This window comes from Halichoerus grypus, chromosome 1 (genome assembly GCF_964656455.1).
Source record: "Halichoerus grypus chromosome 1, mHalGry1.hap1.1, whole genome shotgun sequence".
Lineage (NCBI taxonomy): Eukaryota > Metazoa > Chordata > Mammalia > Carnivora > Phocidae > Halichoerus > Halichoerus grypus.
The window spans coordinates 127,105,341-127,126,784 of record NC_135712.1 but is presented as its reverse complement, the minus strand read 5'-3'; the positions used below and the strand labels follow the sequence as shown (position 1 = coordinate 127,126,784).

The 21,444-nt window shown below is 40.5% G+C and overlaps 1 protein-coding gene across 5 annotated transcripts in view; it reads right to left on the bottom strand.

The window, feature by feature from the left end:
- Positions 1–21,444, bottom strand: part of CPNE4 (copine 4) — a 592,776-nt gene that overhangs the window by 335,437 nt on the left and 235,895 nt on the right. For all 5 annotated transcript variants that reach the window (XM_078071749.1, XM_078071750.1, XM_078071756.1 and 2 more), the window contains one exon: positions 6,435–6,615. In XM_078071749.1, coding sequence (XP_077927875.1) covers positions 6,435–6,615 — 181 coding nt within the window. The remainder of the gene's footprint in view (positions 1–6,434; positions 6,616–21,444) is intronic.

The window sequence follows — 21,444 nt, the reverse complement described above, 5'->3', positions numbered from 1 at the left end:
AGAAAGAATATATGTAAAATGATGGATTTCCTAGCTGGTATCAACATATATAGATGGCTACTTTATTTTGTCATCACCCAAATGTTCATATTTGACCCATTTTTATAAAATTCTAGCACTCTGGAGCAATGGAAAATTGATTATCTCTGTTACAGGTTACAGATAAAACTACTATTTTGGGCTTCATCTTTGTGGCTCACACACAAAAGGGTGATGGCTCACTCCTGTCCCAAACATGAAAGAGACTTGTTCCACAGAACTCGTCCATGAGCCCACTAGCCAAAAGCAAATTGCTGAAAAAGTTCACATCCTATTTATTTGGGAGTTGGCAAGCTCACCACCACGGACTCATATTTCCCCTTGTATGCAGTTAGCAGGGATGTCAGATCATATGGCAACCACACCCTACACCTGGGTGGACTGGGAGTGGGGAGAGAGGATGAAAATAAGGAGAGATGAAAGAGCAATTTATTTTTATCCCCACCCCACATAATGGTAGCCTATGCACCCTTGAGATGGTCTGCTGTAATATAAGCCCTGATGGTTGTTTTGTTTTGTTTTTGTTTTTTGGTAAAGCAGGTGCCTGATTTAAGCTTCCATTGTTGAGGCTTTCAAAACCTTTTTTTTTTTTTTTTAAGATTTTATTTATTTATTTGACAGAGAGAGAGAGAGAAAGCACAAGCAGGGGGAGCTGCGCAGGGAGCCAGACACGGGGCTCCATCCTGGGACCCTGGGATCATGACCTCAGTGGAAGGCAGACGCTTAACCAACTGAGCCACCCAGGGGCCTCTTGTTGAGGCTTTCAAAGAGGCATCCACTTCAAAGAGGACTATCACAAATAAACACATAGCCAGCCACAGGACTTCATAAAGATCCAGGCCACCTCCCCGTACTGATGCTCTTTTGTTTCAGGAATCTTGATTGATTTTGAAAACTGACCATTTGGGCCCCTTGTTTTTCCCTTCCTGCACTTTAAATTCCCGTTCCTACATTTTAAATTCATCAATAATGAGTGAGCCTGCCAAACCCTAGGTCCCCACCCTCAACTCCAATAAAAACAGAACCCCTGGCCTGTGTGCACATTCCCTCTCTTTTATTCTACCCAAGACCTCGCTGTGTGGCCCCAGGTGTGCTATCTAATTTCCAGGTCCTGTAAGTAATAAACCTTTATTTTTTCAAAGTTCCCTGATGGTTATTGTTGAAAGACATCTTGCAATCATAATAAGAACCACAGTGTGAGTCCACCCACAGCATTGGTTATAGATAGGCTGAGATGCCATAAAACATCTACCCACCACATGTTCAGGGAAAGGAAGAGTTAATTTAAGTCCCTACATTGTTTTGAGCCTTCTTCCTCAAGGTCATACGACCATTTGAACCTAAGACCCAATGAGTTCTTCCAGGAGACTCTGAGGTCTTTGAGGTACAAACCATGTTCTTTCATGATACCCAATAGATGCTGGAGTTAATTTCAATGTCTCTAACAACTTTTCATGAAACAATTATAAGAAGCAAATGAAATAATATAGGTAGATGGCCTTTGTGAATATAAATATACAGATATATTATTATAAGTAATAATAACCTTACATCGGAGTCCACTGATAACTCTTAGATAGAACCACACTAATTATTACTACCAATTACTGTTATTACCAACAATCTACCAAAGCACATGATTCATATAAGATGCTTTCATATGGAATTGATCCAAAGGTAATTAGTTTTCAGAATTACTTAGAGCTTCCTATGGAGGAACTCAATAACTGTGTATTAAAATTAAATGTGAAAATGGAATTAAAGGTGACTGGAGCAACATCCTTACAGTGTGGGAATAATTTGACTTTTTCCCATGAAGACAAGTACATGCCATTTGTAGGATTTCTGTAAAGGGCCATGGCATTATGGGCTTAACTCTGCTTCATGGAGGACACCCAGTGTACCCAGGGGATTGAACATACACTCCAGGAAACTGAATAAAAGTCTTTAGTTCACAAGGGCCCTTGTCTTTTGAATCCCTGAGAAGTGTTAATTTTTCCCACTTGGCTATGATGTTTAGTTCCAAAAGTTAGTGAACACATCAGTACTCACCAGAAGGTAGGAGGAAATTATTTCCACTCTTCATTGGAAAATGAAAATGTGGTCTATATACCATTACACTATACTGCACCATATGCAATTGCCATCATGCAGGGAGGATTTTTTTAAAGGGGTATGATTCCAAATTAAGGAAATTAAATGTTAAGTCTAAAACTATCAGTTTCGAATGCATTTCCAACCTACAAGTATTCTTTTTTTTTTAAGATTTTATTTATTTATTCATTTGACAGAGAGAGAGGGAACACAAGCAGGGGGAGTAGGAGAGGGAGAAGCAGGCTTCCCGCTGAGCAGGGAGCCCGATTTGGGGCTCGATCCCAGGACCCTGGAATCATGACCTGAGCCAAAGGCAGATGCTTAACAACTGAGCCACCCAGGCACCCCCCAATCTACAAGTATTCTTTTCCTTCCTTTGTGACAGTTAAAATCATGGCCACTAAAGAAATACTGAAAGTTTCACCTCCATATTCCAGGAGAAAACAAAAGTATCCTCTCCTTCTTCTCACTCCTCAGATATTCATCCAAACTCTGCTGGTTTGCAAAGAGCAACACTCTCTTGTGTATTTCAGACCAACTGATTTCCAATATTTCAAAGACATAGGTTTATCTTCATTGACCCTTAATACTATTAACAGCACAGAAGGTCAGACTGTAGGTCTTTTTGAGTCTAAAAATCAGGTTTACAGTTTCATGATCACTTTAGAGGCCAGTGTTCTCTTCCAGTGCTAACAGGCTACAGCCAATTAAAAAAGCCAACAGCGCCCCTCCATACGGGAAGGTCATCTAAAGGCAGTTCTAACTATTGCAGTAGTAACCTGAGCTGTAAACCAGGGCAAAATGGGGCCCTTTCCCCACTGCAAGTCCATTACAAAAGCACAGGCCAGCAATCACAAGTAATAAAAAAGAAATGTCAATCTCTAGTTACATCTCCCCAAAAACCATTTAAAGTTGTAAAATTAAGAGCCTACCATAACATTTTTACAAACTCCCTTTCCTCTTCTTCCTAGCCCAGCCAAATTCTCTAGCACACCAGAGACTCTGGAACCACGCTGGCTATTTACATTTACCCTTCAATTAATTGAAATTGAATAATTTAAAATTTTAGTTCCTTAGTTACACTATCTACCTTTCAGGTGCTCGGTAGCCACATGTGGCTAGGGACTACCTCACTAGACAGCGCAGATGGAGAACATTTCTATCATCACAGGGAGTTCCACTGGACAGTGCTGATCTAGAGAGTCTGTTCTGCCAAACTTCAAAATTCCCTCTGAAAGATAAGCTCACCCTGCTTTTCTCTCTCACCCCCACCAACAATCTCTTTGTCATGCAAATTAGCTTAGCCTTTTTTTCTTCCCCCCTTCACTTAGGCAATTACCAGATTTCCCCATAAAAAAGACATAGGCAGAGCCAACATGAATTCTCTTCTGCAAGGCTTTCTCTCAACTCTGTAACTGTGTACATAGAAATCTCTCTGTAAATCCAGACATGTCGTGAGGGGTAGACACAGGAAAATGCCGCATCAATAAATGTTATCCCAGTGCACTGTCCATGTTTGCTAGCCTTCACTGAACATAGATAGTAGTAGCCACATGGTTTAAATAGACTGTCAGATGTTTTTAACTTGTCACACAGGTGTGCTTCTAACTCCTAGCATAAGACCACTTGCTGAATTTGTACTGAAAAGTAGGTGTTAGCAGTAAACAAATACGCATTACTTGCTGAGAGGGAGAATGATTATTCAAGTTACTGTGAGTTATCAAAGGTTTATGTGCTGGTCATTTACCTCTTTGTTCTCAAGTGCATTCTATACCCTTTCCATGCAAACCTTGTAAATGGGCTTCCATCAAGATTTGATCAATGGAATGCACTAATGGGATACATGAGAGCAACAGGCAGGCAGATGCTGGGGTATCCTCCTCTCCCTTTCAGGCAGCATTTCCAGCACCATTTGCATCTCCTCTATCTTTTGCTCCTACCAGATAGGCGCCCCCTTCCATGGATCCAGCTTGTGCTAGATGGCTGTTTGGTTATGGTACTACCATCTCCTTCTTTGGCCCCTCTTGCCCAGTGGTCTGCTGATTCATGTGTAACGGTTGGCTCTGGGTGGAAGGTGAACCCTGATTTAAAATGTTTGCCAATGTCTGTGGTGTGAATACCCACACCAAAACTGCTTGCAAAGTTCCCGAATACCAAGAGTCAGCTTTCATAAGCCTACACAAGCCGGCCTCAGCACTCTACTACCACACCCTAAGCAAAGTGACACTGCCCCTATTTAGTTCTCAGCATTTCCAACTCCTTTATTACTAATTCCCTGAATTAAATCCTTTATTAGTTACCTGGCATGGGCTCTGTTTTTCTAACTGTATCCTGAATGTATATTGTTAAAAGAGTGTAAAGTATATTACAGAAGTGTTTCTCAAAGTGCCAGGTTATAAATCAGCCTGTCGTTACGTATGCTGGAAGTTTAACTGACATTATTGTTTTTAAAGAGTAAGACTTTTTAAATGAAGGAAGCAGTGAATCAATTTACACTGGGACACAAGTTTCTTATCTGCGCACCGGTAACAAAGAGTTTGTGAGCTGGTAGCTGTGTGCAAACCATACTTTGAGTAACACTTAATAGAGCACTCTAGAAAAGCAACATGGCAATACGTACCAAAAGCCCCCAAAGTTTCCTATCCTTTGTACCTGTTCTTCTACTTTGACAATGTCTCCTAGGAACTCATTCAAACTCTTATGCACAAAGATGTTCACTGCAGTTTAAAATAGGGTATTCTTGGAAGCGACTTCAAAGTGAAAAAAAAGGAAAATTATTAAATAAATTCATGTGTTGGGATATTATGCACTTTAAAATTATAATTGTGAATATTACATTAATACAGAAAAACATACTATTAGTAATAAAATGAGGAAAGAAAATTTTATATGTACAATAAGAATCATATAAGAATATGAATGCCAGAGGAAAAGACATATATACAATAGTTGACTTAGGTAAAGGGGGCATTAGGAGATGAATTCTTTCTAATTTCTTTCCTCTAACTTTCAAGGAGTGATTTTTTTCTAATGCAGGCTGCCATTTCATTCTGTTAAATAAAAAATAAAAAACAATAAAACCCACCAACAAAGTCAATGAAACTATTTAGAAGGAAAAAAAAGATATTACACATTAAGATAACTGTGAACGCTGTTTCATGTTTACAATATAAGCCCTGGATAAGTCTAGGGTTAAAGACCCCCAAATTGCTCATCTGTCCTGCATTCCCCCATGCAAGTTGCCTCCACCTGAAATTCATTGGCTCACCCACCAAACATGCTGCCTCTCGGGCCTTTGGAGCCTTCTTTCTTCCGTGGAATGGAAAATTTTACCCCCTAGAAGAGCATCTTTCAGCTATTTGCAAACAGGTGGGAGAAGTATTGAAGACTTGAGGAGCTTGCTGTAAGGGATCCAAAGCAAGTAGCTGTCTACTATTGCGCTGCTCAGCATGGCTTCAAATCCCTTCTCCAAATTCCATGGAGTACCTGGTGCCCTTTGAGATGATAATTACTTCTCCCTCTACCTCACCCCCTGCTCCTCCCTATCCCACCATTCACCTCAGAACAGAGCTTTAAAACATTGCTTACTCAGACCAGGTACCTAAAAGCAAACAAAAACAAAAAATGAAACAAAACAAAACATAAAAAAAACAGTCCTCATCCAACCTGTTTTGACTTTTAAATCAATGAACAAAAGCCAACTGCAAAATTCAAGCTGCAATATTGCCACACAAACCACCAAGACCACACACACTGATGCCCACCCTAAGTATAAAATAGCAATACAGAGTTCAGGCTCTGGAGCCCAACAGCGTGGGTGTAAATGTTAGATTTTCCATTCACAAGCTGAGTGATCTTGGCCAAATCCTTAACCTTTCTGTGTTTCCTCATCTGTCTCTGCTCCTCAGAGGATGGTTGTGAGGACCAACTTAGTTATTTTACATAAAGTAGTTAGAACGGTGCCTGACCCTTGATGAGCCCCCAGTAGAATGTAGCTAATATTAAGTTCTTACTCCCCAGAATAAATGTTGTGTGATGTGGCCTCTGAAAGGCAATCCTCCCTGCTCTTCCCCAGGGTCCCTAAATCCACAGTGAGCACACAGATTAAGGGTAAATGTCAAAATATCCAGGGCATTAAAACCGCCGCATCAGAACATCACTATACAAGCAGAAATGTGATCATATTCATTTCAAGAATTTTCCATCTCATCAAAAGAAACCACCCGAAGACAGGAAATGCAAACACATTTTTGAACAGATCCCCCAGCCATGCTTCTGTCCACTTCCTTGGACACGCCTACCTCAAACCACTGCCCGTGGGACTGCATCTTGAGGACGACACAGGGGTCTGGTTTGGAAAGCGCATCTCTGTCAGAAATGCCTTTGCATGCCACACGCAGCTCAACTTTGGTCAGGCAGGGGCTGTTAAAGATTCCCAACGTATTGGCAGCTGACTCATAGATGTTGCTCATCTTCTTCATTCTGTTTTAGGCAAGAAAGAGAGGGAAAAAGGACACAGCAATCACCATGCTATTTGTCAAAGGAGAAAGCCTTCCAATCACCTTTCAGGATATTGTTCAACAAACAATTTCAAGCCCTGAATGTATTTATTATTTCACTTTCCACCCCAGTGGCACAGTGCCAGCAAAACGAACAAACAAAACCAAAGAAACAACGAGAAATCCCAACAGGTGCTGGTGCGCTTGGTTAAAAAGGCTATTTTTCTATACGATTTGCATACATTTGCATAGTAAAATTTCTAATTTGTGAAATAAAATTAATGAAATCGTGCAAACTGTAATCCAGCTCTATATTAAGTGCATTGGCTTGTGTGAAATCTTATAGATTTGTTGGCTAATTGATTTAATCACATTCCACATTTCTAAGACTCCCTAAAAATCCAGTTCTCCTCTTCCTTTTGTGTGATGGCACAGAGAAGAATGTTGTCCTACCCAAAGACACCGTACCAACTTCCCTTTCTTAACGCTGGCCTACCTTCTCAAGATGCCAGAGCCAGCCAGCTCCAGGAAAGAGGCCCAGAATCTGATTTTCTGCCCCAAGTGTGGAAGTCCATCCTCAGCTTTCCTCCCTCTTATCTGACACATCAGAATTCAGAATCAAAAGGGGGGAAGGAGGGGCACCTGGGTGGCTCACTGGGTTAAGCGGCTGCCTTCGGCTCAGGTCATGATCCCAGGGTCCTGGGTTGGAGCCCCGTGTCAGGCTCCCTGCTCGGCGGGAAGCCTGCTTCTCCCTCTCCCACTCCCCCTGCTTGTGTTCGTTCCCTCTCTTGCTGTGTCTCTCTCTGTAAAATAAATAAATAAAATCTTCCCAAAAAAGGGGGGGTGGCGAAGGAAGGGGGAGACTGTGTGAGAGGAAAGACAGCTTCTGATTCTGAACTCAACGGAAACAGTGGTCACAGTAAGCACTCAGGCCCCCTTCCCATCTCCTCGTGACCATACTTTGTATCATGCAGGCCTGGGCTATGGGCATCCCCCCGAGGCCACCAACACTCTTCTCCTTCTCTGAGGAGGACTGGACCTGTGAGGACATTGGAAGATTCAGGAGTGAAATTCAATATCCTCTTCATGGAATTCTGTTTCCTTGTAGATTCCCTAGGAAAAGGGCAATGGCTTCCTCAACCTCACAAGGCATCAGGGCCGTAGGATGGAATTTCTTCATTTATAAAGTGAGAGTAATCCCTCTCTTCCTTCTCTACTCCACAAATATTCAGTGGGTTTCCCCTTGGTACTCAGCACCACACTAGGTTCAAGTACACAGTGCCACCTCTTTCACAAGGTGATGGGTGTGCCTCAGCATTACACACCCACACCCCAACTGGTCTGTCCAAACTTAGCTGCTAAGCTAGCTCCATGCCAAAGCCAAGCTTTTTCCAATTTGACAATGCCCCTCACTCATGGAAGATGTCACCCAACCTTCTCTCCCAATGCTCTTTCACAAAGCTCTCCACTCTTGCTCTCCATTCTTCTTCCACTTTCCTTCCTTCCTTCCTTCCCTTCTTCTCTATTTTCTCTCTCTTCTCCTCCCTCCCTCCCTCCCTCTCTCTCTTTCCCATTCCAACTCTCCAATGCCTTATTTATCTAATTATTGTGAACATAGGTTTTTCTCTCTATATATATGTATATACTGAAGGGAAATTGCACTGACTGCCACGAAGTTACGTCCTCAAACAGGAATGGACAAGCTATGTCCTCTGTGTCAAATCTGGCTCACCACCTATTTGTGTAAATAGAGTTTTATTGGAACACAGGCAAACTCATTCATTTATGTATTGTGTGTGGTTGCTTTCACTGCAACTGCAGAACTGAGTAGTTGCAACAGAGACTGCATGGCCTGCAAAGCCTAAAATATTTACCATCTGGCCCTCTTTAGAAAATGTTTTCCAAGCTCTGCTCTGAAATATCAGGTAATGGGGATTTGTAGTCGGGGAAGAGTTGCGATTCTATTTTAGTATCTGTTATGGAGTCAGTTTGAGGATGAGACTTGTTCTATGTTCAACCATACAGAACATTAACAGGAATTCGAGGATATTCTTTTCTACATATGAGAAAATTCAAGCTCAGAAAGAACTGGTACTTTACCCATACCACACAATTATTGTCATCACAGAGCTGGGGCCAGAATGCCAGTTTTCCAGCCCCTAGCCTAATGCTATTTTTATCACATGTAATACCTTTAGCCAGAGAATTGTTTGTATCTACCAAAGAACAGTGGATACAATATCCCTGACTTATTTCAGCCTCCATACAGAATCATACTTTCCTTATATTGTTGAGAAAATTTTATTCATATATAGAAAATACGCAAATTATAAATGCATAGCTTAACAACTGATTGTCCCTTTATTTTTACAGGTTGTGAGCAGACCAGTTATTAGAGCAACATAGAAGGCAGAGTATATATGAAATGCAATTTATAAGAACAGTGAACAGAGAGAAGGAATAGACTAGGGGAACAAAGCTTTGTGTTCAGACAGTGTTGGAAATGTTGTGAGCACTTTATCAATTTTTTTATAAAAATAGCTTATTCTTCAATCAATGTCTTCCTAAATTCTGCTTTTCCCAATGCATAAACTGACTCCTTGGAATCCACATTTCTCTTGTGCATTTCTGAGTGGTCTCTCCTATCTCTAGAGGCATTATCTTTTCTAACTGTCCCATCCTTATAGACTCATGCCTACATCCATCTCCTTTCTTTTTTTTTTTTTTCTTAAAGAATCTATTTTTTAGAGCAATTTTGTATTCACAGCAAAATTGAGAGGAAGATACAGGGATTTCCCATAAGCCCCCTTTCCCACACCTGCATATCCTCCCCATCATCAAAGTGCCCCACCAGAGAATATCTGTTATAATTGATGAACCTACACTGTTCATCCAAAGTCCATAGTTTACATTAGGGTTCACCCTTGGTGTACATTCTATGGGTTTAGACAAATATATAATGGCATGTATCTAACATTATAGCATTATACAGAGTAGTTTCATTGCCCTAAAAATCCTCTTTGCTCTGCCTATTCATCCCTCCTTCCCCGTAACCCCAGGAAACCACTGATCTTTTTGCCCTCTCCACAGTTTTGCCTTTTCCCAGAATCTCATATGGTTGGAATCATAAAGTATATAGCCTTTTCAGATTGCCTCCTTTCATCTATCCACTTTCTTGACCCACTGACTCTTTCTATAGAACACGAGCTTATTCTTCAGAATGAGACATTTCTCTAATGTCTAGTCTTAATTATGAGGTATAATGGAAGAAAGATTCCATTAAGGAGACATAGAGTTCCTTCCAGTTTCAAATTCTGGCTTCTCTACTCACTAAGCATGTGACCATGAGCAGGGTACTTAACTTCTCTCATAGTTATACCTATCCTGAAGTTGCTATGATAAGCAGATGAAATAATATATGTAAAGTGATTAGCATAATGCCAGATAGCAGGTGCTCCAAAAGTGGAGCTATTATTATTGTAATCTGATGGCTCTCAATATTAAAAAATTCATTTTCCCTCTGCCAACTGGAACTTTTTTAGAATTCCCACTATTACTTTAAGATCAATGTTCTACTAGACCCCTTAAATACATTCTGTCTTTGCAGCCCACACCTGCAATAAATAAATGAACTGGGGCACATGTTCAGAGTTGTTTTTGTTTTTTTTAACCAACGAGGTACATGATCCAGAAATTTTATGCATCATTCCTTTAGGTAATGGGAAACACTTGGAGGATTTAAAGCTGGGAAAATGGGTATGATGAAATAAGCACTTGATAAAGATAAATCTGGTACCAATATGATGGTTGGACTGAAGGAGAGAAAAAAGTCTGTGATTGTCTGAAGGCTGCTATGCTGGTCATTATCTCTTCCTCACTGATTCTTCTCCCTTCTTCTCCTGCTTAGGGACCTAAGAAGCTGACCTCTACTGACTGCCACCTCTTTGTTGGCTACTTTCCTGTTGTTATGGTCTGAATGTTTGTGTCCCACCCCAAATTCATACATTGAAATCCTAACCCCCAAAGGTGATAGTGTTAGTAGTTGGGGACACTGGGGTGATTAGGTCATGAAGGTGGAACCCTTATGAATGAGATTAGTGCTCTTATAAAAAAGATCCCATAGAGCTCCCTAGGCCTTTCCACCATATGAGAATACAACGAGAAGTCTGTGACCCAGAAGAGGGCCCTCACCTGACCATGCTGATCTTGAAGGCCACCGTGATATTGAACTTCCAGACTCCAGAACTGTAAGAAATAAAGTTCTGTTGTTTATAAGCCACTAAGTCTATGGTGCTTTGTTATAGCCACTCAGACAGATGAAGACACCTGTTGGGTTGAAGGGATGCAGACCCAGGGAAGGGAGGAGAGAGAAAAGAATATATTTCTTCCTAACTCCTACCCTGCTCCTTAGCAGTGGCAAGTCCCTACATGACCCTGGTCCTGTTAGGCAACTGTCTCCAAGGTTCTAACTATCACTGTGCTTTGGTAATACTGTTTTCTCCTTTGGCTCCATCACATTTATGGATAGTATTAGTTTCCTACCAGTCTTAAGTTGGGCATCGTAGAGGCAGAGCCTGAAACAGGGATTCAGATGCATTTGATTAACTGAGTAGAGGATAGAAAGAAAGTGAAGGAAACAAGAAGGTAATCCCCAGAGGCCCAGCTTTAGCACGGTTCCAAGGGGGGCTCTCTAGCATGGATTGTACCATGGGTTTGTCCACCTTAAGGAAAGAGGTCTGGCCTCTTATAACCCCATGTCAGTCAGTCATGCTAGGGTAGAGAAAGCATAACCTCTTAGTTTTGGTTCCTACCCCCACTGGCTGAGGGCAGTCAATTCTCCAGAAAAGGGACAGCTATGAGCCATTACGAGCCAACACTCACCAACACTGGGGGATGGATCCACTAAGTTGATAAAGGGATCTGGGCAGAGTTTCAACAGGGTCTATTTCACCACAGTAGTTAATCTCTGGTGTGTGTGTATATATATATATATATATATATATATATATATATAAACTCCTTTAGGTCAGACACTACTCTTATATTTCATTGCATCCCCAGTAATGTTCATCTTGATAATATTTGTACACTGGTGATGAAACCAACATAACCCTTCAATTTGGATGGGGGGTGGGAGATAGAGTATAGGAAAGAAATGTGGAGATAGTGAAGATAAATCTCCTAACTTTTCACAATTATACCTAGGTCCTGGCTTACCTTCATGTACAAGCACAAATGAAAGCCCTGACCAGATATACTGGAGTTCATGAGTTCTTCTGGCTGCCCACAGAGAACAGTAGTCCTGACCTTGACTTTGGAGGTGGTACATAGGCCAGTCAAGTCAAATTGTTTGGCTTTGGCCCAGATGAAGCTCACCGCTGAAAGGTGATCACAAAATATGGCTCTGTCAGTGAGTGATCAGCTACCTCCAGCCCCAGATAAGTGAAGTAAACAACTAATTTCACACTCTGTTAGAGAATGACCAGATTATCAATACATTTTCCTAGGCCTATTTAAATCCTCTTTGTTGCCTTTCATACAATACCCTGGTTTTACAGAGACTAATGTCTGCTGAGAATTATTTTGATGAAAGCTGACATTTGGCCAATTTTAGAAGCAAATTATAATTGTCCTTTCACTCAGATAATTTAAGTTATATAAAAAAAAAAAAAAATCCCACCACTTCAGCATATCCACACTCTCTAACAGGACAAACTGATCCTGAAACTTAATTATTAGGTTCTGAATGAGTTGCAAACAACGCCAAGACAACAGAGAGCTCAAGAGAGAAGAGAATCAGCTTGAGTTCACAGGGGAACCAATTGAGCAGAGCTTGTCTTAAAACTGTGTTAAGAATAAGTGCATAATCACTGTTCTGCTTGCTTTGGCATTATTTGGCCTTTTTAAATGTCACAGCACATCCAGGGAAGGCTGGTGTGCTGGATGTCTCTATCACACTATCACACAACATTTCTATCTCGATTCTAGAACTATGTATGGAGTATCTGCTTTGTGCCTTGCGCTGTGCTGGAAGCTGGAGGTACTGAGCATTCATTCACTCAGTTGAAGATAAACCAGTGTTATTCCACTAGGACTCATCAATTTATTTCCTATTCAACATTCCTTGATTTACTTTTAGTGGAGAATAATAGTTGGGGAGCTTGGCTGGTTCAGTCAGTACAGCATTGCGACTCTTGATCTTGGGGTTGTAAGTTCAAGCCCCACTTTGGGTGTAGAGATTACTTAAAAATAAAATCTTAAGAAAAAAAGAATAAATCTACCTTTAGGTGGCAAACACTGTGCTGAACACTATAAAGGATGGAGACATAAATAAGACAGTCCATCTGCCTAAAGGTTCTTATTCTGGAGCAGTGCTTTTCAGACTTTGATATGATCATGAATCACCTGGAGATCTTGTTAAAATGTAGTTCCTGTTTCAAGAGTCTGGGGTGGGGCCTCACATTCTGTTCCTGGGTGTCCCTGATCCTACTGGACTTTGGACCACACTTTGAGTAGCAAGGTGGTTGCATATAAACTAAGCATTTATAAAATAAGACAAACTGTTCCACAGGTTAAGATACTCACAAAAGAGATGCAGAAAGGCATAGAGGGCAAGAGTGTGGATGAAGCATTAGATAGAGTATTTGAGGCTAACCCAAGTACTATTCACTTGTGGGACTATGGGCAAGTTACTTGAATCATCTATGCCTCAGTTTTCTCATGTGTAAAATGGGATAATAAAAGTCCCTATCTTGTAGAGTTGTCTTGAGAATTATATGAATTAATCCACATAAACTCCTCAGAAGAATGCCTCCTCTACAGTGAGCATTCAATAAATGCAAACTGTTACTGTCCTTTTTAGAAATTATACCAGTAAGTTCAGGTAACATTTATCAAGCTCTTCTATATCTGCCAAGCACTCAACAGTAAGTCATCCAGTCTTCAGAAGAATCCTTCACCTGATCCCCCAGGAGAATCCCATGGTAGGTGCTGTTAGGATGCCCCTTTCTGAGGAGAGGGACCACAGTGTTGTGAAGTGAAACAGTTGCACATGGCTATCCAGGCACAGAGGGGACAGACAAGGATTTGAAGCCAGAACTCCAGCTCCAGAATTTGGACCTTACCACTCTGCTACACCTGCCTCCCTGTGGGACAGCTACGTAAGAAGACTCTCAAGAAAGCATAGGACACTTCCCCAAATTTTCTTGACCCGCCTGGTTCCCCTGAATGTCAGACTGCCACTGCGCCTCTCTCCTTTTTGTCTACCCCACAAAACCTGCAGCACTCTTCTCTCTCAGTCTTCTAGGCTTTTAGATCCTTTATGATTTTTTTTCTTTCACAGCTAGTCTTTTATTTTGTAAATTAATCTGCCCTCTAGGTTTCTCGCTTTCACAACTTTAATCATTACTTACCCTGTGAGCTCCCCCTTCGGCAGTACAAACACTGAATCTTCCCTAGAGGGTGGGAAAGGGAGAAAAGGTGTGGATATTTATACTTTCTACCCTCATCAAGCATATCATTCTCTATAAATCTCTTTTAAAAATAACTTGCTTTCCTAGCCACTAATGCTAACTACACTAATAACCAACTACACATATACTGTTTCATTTCATCCTTAAGACAATCTCTTGAGATAGGAATTGTCAGCCCCATGCCATAGATACAAAAAATGAGATTCATGGTGGTTAAGTAACCTGCCCCAAAGTCATAGCTGGTAAGTGACAGAGCCAGGAATTAAGCCTGGGTCTAATGGACTCCCAAACCTGCATATCTGAGTATTTCTTATAAAATGATTTACATTCTTAATTTGCTTAACAATTACTTTCTTCTAGATGATGCAAAGGCAAACTTCAACCCTGTTCCAATCTTAACAAATCCCTAAGGCGCACCGTGGGCATTAATGAGCTTGTTCTTTAGCAGTCTTTAAAAATTCACTTTTCTTTTTTCCCTTACTCTCAGGTGGCCCAAGTCATTTTTGCACTCTGTAACAGCAGCCTAACCCAGCAAGCTGAAGGGTCTGGGAACCCAGGGTCCCTACTCTGACGTTTTCAAACACTGAGCTGGGTTACAGATGCACCCAGCAAAACCAGAAATAAAACCATGTGAACCACAAAGGGCCATGGTTCTAATGAATAAGATTCAAAATTGACAATATGTGTACATGAATGTTTTTCTAGAATATACGATGCCAAATCACTCAGTGCAGTAAATTATTACTTCAGTCATTTCCTGAGCTTTCTAATTTGAGACAACAGAGGGACTAAAAGAAAAAATCCAGCAGAGATGCTATTTCCTGAAAAACAGCTTTCCTGGGAAAATGTGCATAAGGAATCAGATATATTGATGTTCTAGGAACTTACAGGCTCACATTTTTGTCTCTAACAGTGAGTCATAAAGATGAGATTTTTCTAGAAAGCAATTATGTCCATTGCATCACATTCATATTAATTTTATAGCACTCAAATGTCACCCACTTTTAGGAGAAGAACTGGATGTATAAATTTAACTGGAAAATTATAAAGGCTGATAGAAACTTTCAGAAGTAAAACTTGAACAAAATATCAAAGGAAATCATATGAATGACTATCTCTTCCATGTCACAGTCCTCCTTTTCCTATCATACCAACTCTAGCTCCTGAAGGAGAAAGAAAGAGCAAATTCAGTGACGTTCTTTATTATTTTGGCACTGAAATAATTTCCTCCTGTTTCTCAGGCAACTAAATTTACCCAGTAGAAACATCAAATCCCAGTCTTATTTTGTTCGGTTATTTTCCCTTTTTAATATAATCATAGGTTCGATTCTTCCATTAATGTCATGTTAACAGGAAGCTGGGGACTCACAAAATAGATTTTGGGCTTCTGGTCTCATACATGTAGCTAAATTTAAAAGAAAAAAGGGGCAAGATTATTTTTATATTCAACAGGAGAAACAGACAGCATATGAAGCCAGAAGCCAATTTCCTTGAGAAAGCATGATAACTGATCTACTTATGATCCCTTATCTGCTCCTACACCTTCTCCTTTAAGACTTGCTTCTGCTTTCAATGACATCCTAACATTTACATGTGTTTGCTTAGTTGGTAGAGGACAACATGATGTGTTTTGGGAGAGAAGAAGGGATTGAGTAGATGACCAAGTGTAAAAAGAAATACCTCTTAGGATACAGAACACAACCTGTAGTTTAGCTCTGCCCAACAGAAATATGTGTGATTATAGGAATGTTTTATATTTATGCTGTGCAATACAGCATACCTATTGAGCACTTCACCTGTGGTTAGTGCAGTTGAGGAAGTGAGTTTTTAATTTTATTTCATCTTAATTTAAATTTAAAAAGCCACCTGTGCCTAGTGGCTATCATAATTGATGTGTGCTAGACACACTGTATTAGACTACGGTTCATAGCTTTCTTTTCTTTTCTTTTTCCTTTCCTTTCCTTTCCTTTTCTTTGTTGTTTTTTTCTCCTCAAGACAAAAGCTAAATGGTGTTGCTCAAAAACACTCCCCAGTATAAATGCAATGTCTAGGACCTCACCTCAAAGTGATTCATTAAAACAGGACTCTTTTACAAGAGAAATCTAGCTGCCCACTATTTGGTGGAGACTGGATGCAGAAGTGCTGAAAGGACTTAACAGGTCCAAGCTTGGCTCAGAGGCTTTCCTCCTGTGCCAGCCCAGCTGACTGGCAGGGACTACCTATGGTTCTGCATGGAAAGAATGCATGATTAATGATGGCTGCCGCCCACATGCATAGCAGGGGAAAGTGGCAGCCTGTGGGCTCTTCTGCTGGTACCAGGACAAACCTTAAGGAAAATACTGGGAGTGAGAATCTCTTTACAACTTCTTTCTATCTTTTTGTGTCTTCCTCAATTTCTTTCATAAGTGTTCTGTAGTTTCTAGAGTATAGATCCTTTACCTCTTTGGTTAGGTTTATTCCGAGGTATCTTATGGTTTTTGGTGCTATTGTAAATGGAATCGTTTCTCTAATTTCTCTTTCTACAGTTGCGTTGTTAGTGTATAAGAAAGCAACTGATTTCTGTGCATTGATTTTGTATCCTGCCACATTGCTGAATTGCTGTATGAGTTCTAGTAATTTGGGGGTGGAGTCTTTTGGATTTTCCACATAAAGTATCCTGTCATCTGCGAAAAGAGAGAGTTTGACTTCTTCTTTGCCAATTTGAATGCCTTTTTTTCCTTTTTGTTGTCTTATTGCTGATGCTAGGACTTCTAGTACGATGTTGAACAATAGTGATGAGAGTGGGCATCCTTGTCATGTTCCTGATCTTAAGGGAAAACCTCTCAGCTTTTCCCCACTGATAATGATATTCACTGTGGGCTTTTCATAGGTGGTCACTTATGAAAGAAATTAAGGAAGACACAAAAAGATGGAAAAACATTCCATGCTCATGGATTGGAAGAATAAACATTGTTAAAATGTCTATCCTGCCCAAAGCAATCTACACTTTCAATGCCATCCCTATTAAAATACCTTTGGCATTTTTCAAGGAGGTGGAACAATCCTAAAATTTGTATGGAACCAGAAAAGACCCTGAATTGCAAAGAGAATGTTGAAAAAGAAAAATAAAGCTGGGGGTATCACGTTGCCTGACTTCAAGCTCTATTACAAAGCTGTAATCAAGACGGTATGGTATTGGCACAAAAACAGACACATCGACCAATGGAAGAGAATAGAGACTCCAGAAATGGACTCTCAACTCTATGGGCAACTAATCTTTGACAAATCAGGAAAAAATATCCAATGGAAAAAAGACAGTCTCTTCAATAAATCGTGCTGGGAAAATTGGACAGCTACATACAGAAGAATGAAACTGGACCATTCTCTCACACCATACACAAAGATAAACTCAAAATGGATGAAAGACCTCAATGTGAGACAGGAATCCATCCAAATCCTAGAGGAGAACATAGGCAGTAACCTCTTCAACATTGGCCGCAGCAACTTTTTTCAAGATATACCTCCAAAGGCAAGGGAAACAAAAGCAAAAATGAACTTTTGGGACTTCATCAAGATAAAAGCTTTTGCACAGCAAAGGAAACAGTCAACAAAACTAAGAGGCAACCCACGGAATGGGAGAAGATATTTGCAAATGACATTACAGATAAAGGTCTGGTATCCAAGATCTATAAAGAACTTCTCAAATTCAACACTCAAAAAACAAATAATCCAGTAAAAAAAGTGGCCAGAAGACGTGAACAGACACTTCTCCAAAGAAGACATACAAATGGCTAAGAGACACATAAAAAAATGCTCAACATCACTAGCCACCAGGGAAATACAAATCAAAACCACAATGAGATACCCACCTTATACCACTTAGAATGGCAAAAATTAACAAAAGAGGAAACAACAAATGTTGGTGAGGATGTGGAGAAAGGGGAACCCTCTTACACTGTTGTGTAAGGGAATGCAAGTTGGTACAGCCACTTTGGAAAACAGTATGGAGGTTCCTCAAGATGTTAAACATAGAGCTACCCTACAACCCAGCAATTGCACTACTAGGTATTTACCCCAAAGATACAGATGTAGTGAAAAGAAGGGGCACACGCACTCCAATGTTCATAGCAGCAATGTCCAAAATAGCCAAACTGTGGAAGGAGCCGAGATGCCCTTCAACAGATGAATGGATAAAGAAGATGTAGTACATATACACAATGGAATATTACTCAGCCATCAGAAAGGATGAATACCCACCATTTGCATTGACATGGATGGAACTGGAGGGGATTATGCTAAGTGAAATAAGTCAAGCAGAGAAAGACAATTATCATGGCTTCACTCATAGGTGGAACATATGGAATAGCACGGAGGACCATAGGGGAAGGGAGGGAAAACTGAAGAGTGAGAAATCAGACAGGGAGAAAAACCATGAGACTATGGACTCCAGGAAACAAACTGAGGGTTTTGAAGGTGGGGGGGATGGGGTAGCTGGGTGATGGGTATTGAGGAGGGCACGTGTTGTGATGAGCACTGGCTGTTATATGCAATTAATGAATCATTGAACACTACATCAAAAACTAATGATGTACTATACAGTGGCTAACTGAACATAAAAAAAAAAAGAACTTCTTTCTAATGTGGCATTACCTTTAAGTCTGATGTGTAATGTTTCTACTAAATGTTTCAAAATGGCAGAACATAAGCTTTGGGCAAATGGCCTTGTTAGAGCAGCTATGGATAAAAACAAAGGAGAGACAAGAATTCAGATAGAAGTAGCATGTGAACCGGGTATGTTTTTGGGGAGTGGAGAAGAACTGCTTGAAAGGGAGGACATTTGATAAATAGTATCATGTCTGTCTCAGAGACAGGTCATATGAGCAGCCCCCACGGACACATGGGTGATACTGTGGGGAAGAGGAAAGCCACAGCACATGTGGAAGGAGTGGTATCTGTATGTCAGCATTCACACACAGACACACTCACACACACACACACATATTCTCTCTCTCTTTCTCTCTCTTTCTCAAATTTCCTGAGGACCAGACTGCAAGGTGGGAGAGTTTTTGAGTAACAATGTGAGAAATGTATATTCATTGGAATTATTTAAAAAGGAAAAAAAATCTCTCTGCTAGCACAGAGAAACTAGGGGTCATTTGGCAGCAGGAGGGGATGGTCAAATTGATCAAGTCTATGTACCTGGGCAAGGCTTTTGGGGAGACATTATTAGATGAGGAAGAAACTTGACAGATGCCATGTGTGTGGCAGCTGAGAGTTCTGTGGATTTCCAATCCTCACCAAATGTGAGAAGAATTTGAGCACAGGAAAATCTGCAGGCTCCAGTGTGGGCAGAGACAGACCAGAGAAACAAGTGCCACACATAAAATAATAACAGCCACAGTGATACCAATTATAGCAACTGTTCTTGAATACTTATGTGTCCAGCACCGTGCTCAATGCTTCTGGTTACGCTATCACATTTAATGTTATTCAACGGTTATACGGCTTCAACGGTTATGAAAGGGAACTTGATATTATTTTTACAGTTGAAAAAACTGAGATTCAGAAAATCTAAGTAAATTGCTAGATCACATTACCAAAAAATGGAAGAGGCAGGATTCAATCAGAGTTTTTGAACCCCAACTCCAAAGTTCAGGATTTTTCTTCTGTAATTGTTGTTCTGCCCCCTGTACACCTTAAGATCTAAGTTTAGATTCTAGTTCTACTTGCATCCCTCAACGCTGGCAGTCCCAGAGTGTTATATCTCATTCATTCATTCATAAAATATTTATTGAACACTTCAAGTATGTGCTGGAAACCATGCTGGGTACTGAGAGATACAAAGATGAAAACACAGGATCACTACATTCAAGGAGCTCACAGACAAATGGGGAAATAGATAAGCAGTTATTTATAATGGATTAATTTGCCTGTTATGCCTTCTGCCATATTTCCATTAAGATAGCCATGGAGAAACTCAGAAGCTCACAATAGCACTAGAAAGGAAAAAACATCCAGGTGAAATTTCCTCTGGCTCTATTCTACAGAGCACTATGCTGTGGAACTATTGTTCTGTGTGAGGTACTAAAAGATATTCACAAAAGAAGCAAATGGAAGATTTTATAACATAAAGCAAGTTTCACTACAGCAGGAAGTTTCAGTCATTACTATGTGAATGTGCTCTGTGAATCTCCAAAAAGGAGGTAGATATGGGGTATAATGTTCCAAACTTATTTAGTCACAGAAAATTTTTCATGGAATACACTCAAAGATAAATGATTAGAAAAAAAGAAAAACAAAAACTTTGGAAAAATGAGGTAAAAGGGCAACAGAGGCATATTGCATTTAGTGATATTTTGTTTCCCATGGAAAGTACTGTAACTGGGGGCTGAGACAAGAAAGGAATCAGTGCAGTGTGGGAGGCACTGTCTTTCATGTACCACACTACACAGAAGAATGGACTCTGAGCTTCTGGCTGAGTCAGAGAGCTCTGGCCACAGTCTGGCCAACCTATTCCAGATAAATACCGACTGAGTTCACCAACTTTGGCCAGTACTAGATATCAAGGTGACCTTCAAATGAGAGGTAGAAGTTAGCACTGAGTGGATAGTGAGGAGGATTAATGACACTCTACTTAGCCTGCCTACTGGTAAATGCCAGGCTGGGAAGATTTTTTTTCCCAACCAACTCTGAATGAGTAAATAGAAAATAACATGTGACCTAAGAAAAGGATGGGGATAACTAAACTGTGGTCCATTTATGTGACAGAATGCCAATGTAGGGGCCAAGGGAAGAATGCCCCAAAAGGGCAAAAGAGCCTGTCCTATTTTGAGCTGAAGGCAACTGACACTCCTCAGACTCAAGAGAAACTTTTGCTCCTTAACCACATGGAAGGATCTAAACTGGGGGTCTCTTCCAGAATAAAGGTTGTTAGCAGAGATAAATTTTATCTGAATGACCCATCTGTATGGCAAGGCAAACATCTGCTCTTCTGTTTGCCCTGAGAATCGCATTCTCTCCCTCCAAAGTCCCACACCCCTAACCTTTCCCTCCTTAGTTCAGAATGACATATATACCTCACTTTGCCTGTTTTTGGAATTTCCATGTCTGTATGGATTCCCTCTATGTACAAAACTAAATTTGACTTTCTCCTGTTAATCTGTCTCACGTCTATTTGATTCTCAGTCCAGCTTTAGAAGGACCTTTGACGGGGACAGCAAATTCTTGCTCCCGGACACCACATAGTAACAAAAATGAAGGCTCTCTTTTGATACATATCAACATGGATGAATCTCCTAGACACAATGCTGAAAAAAATATGCCAGATACAAAAGAGTACATGCTGTCTGGTCCCAATTATA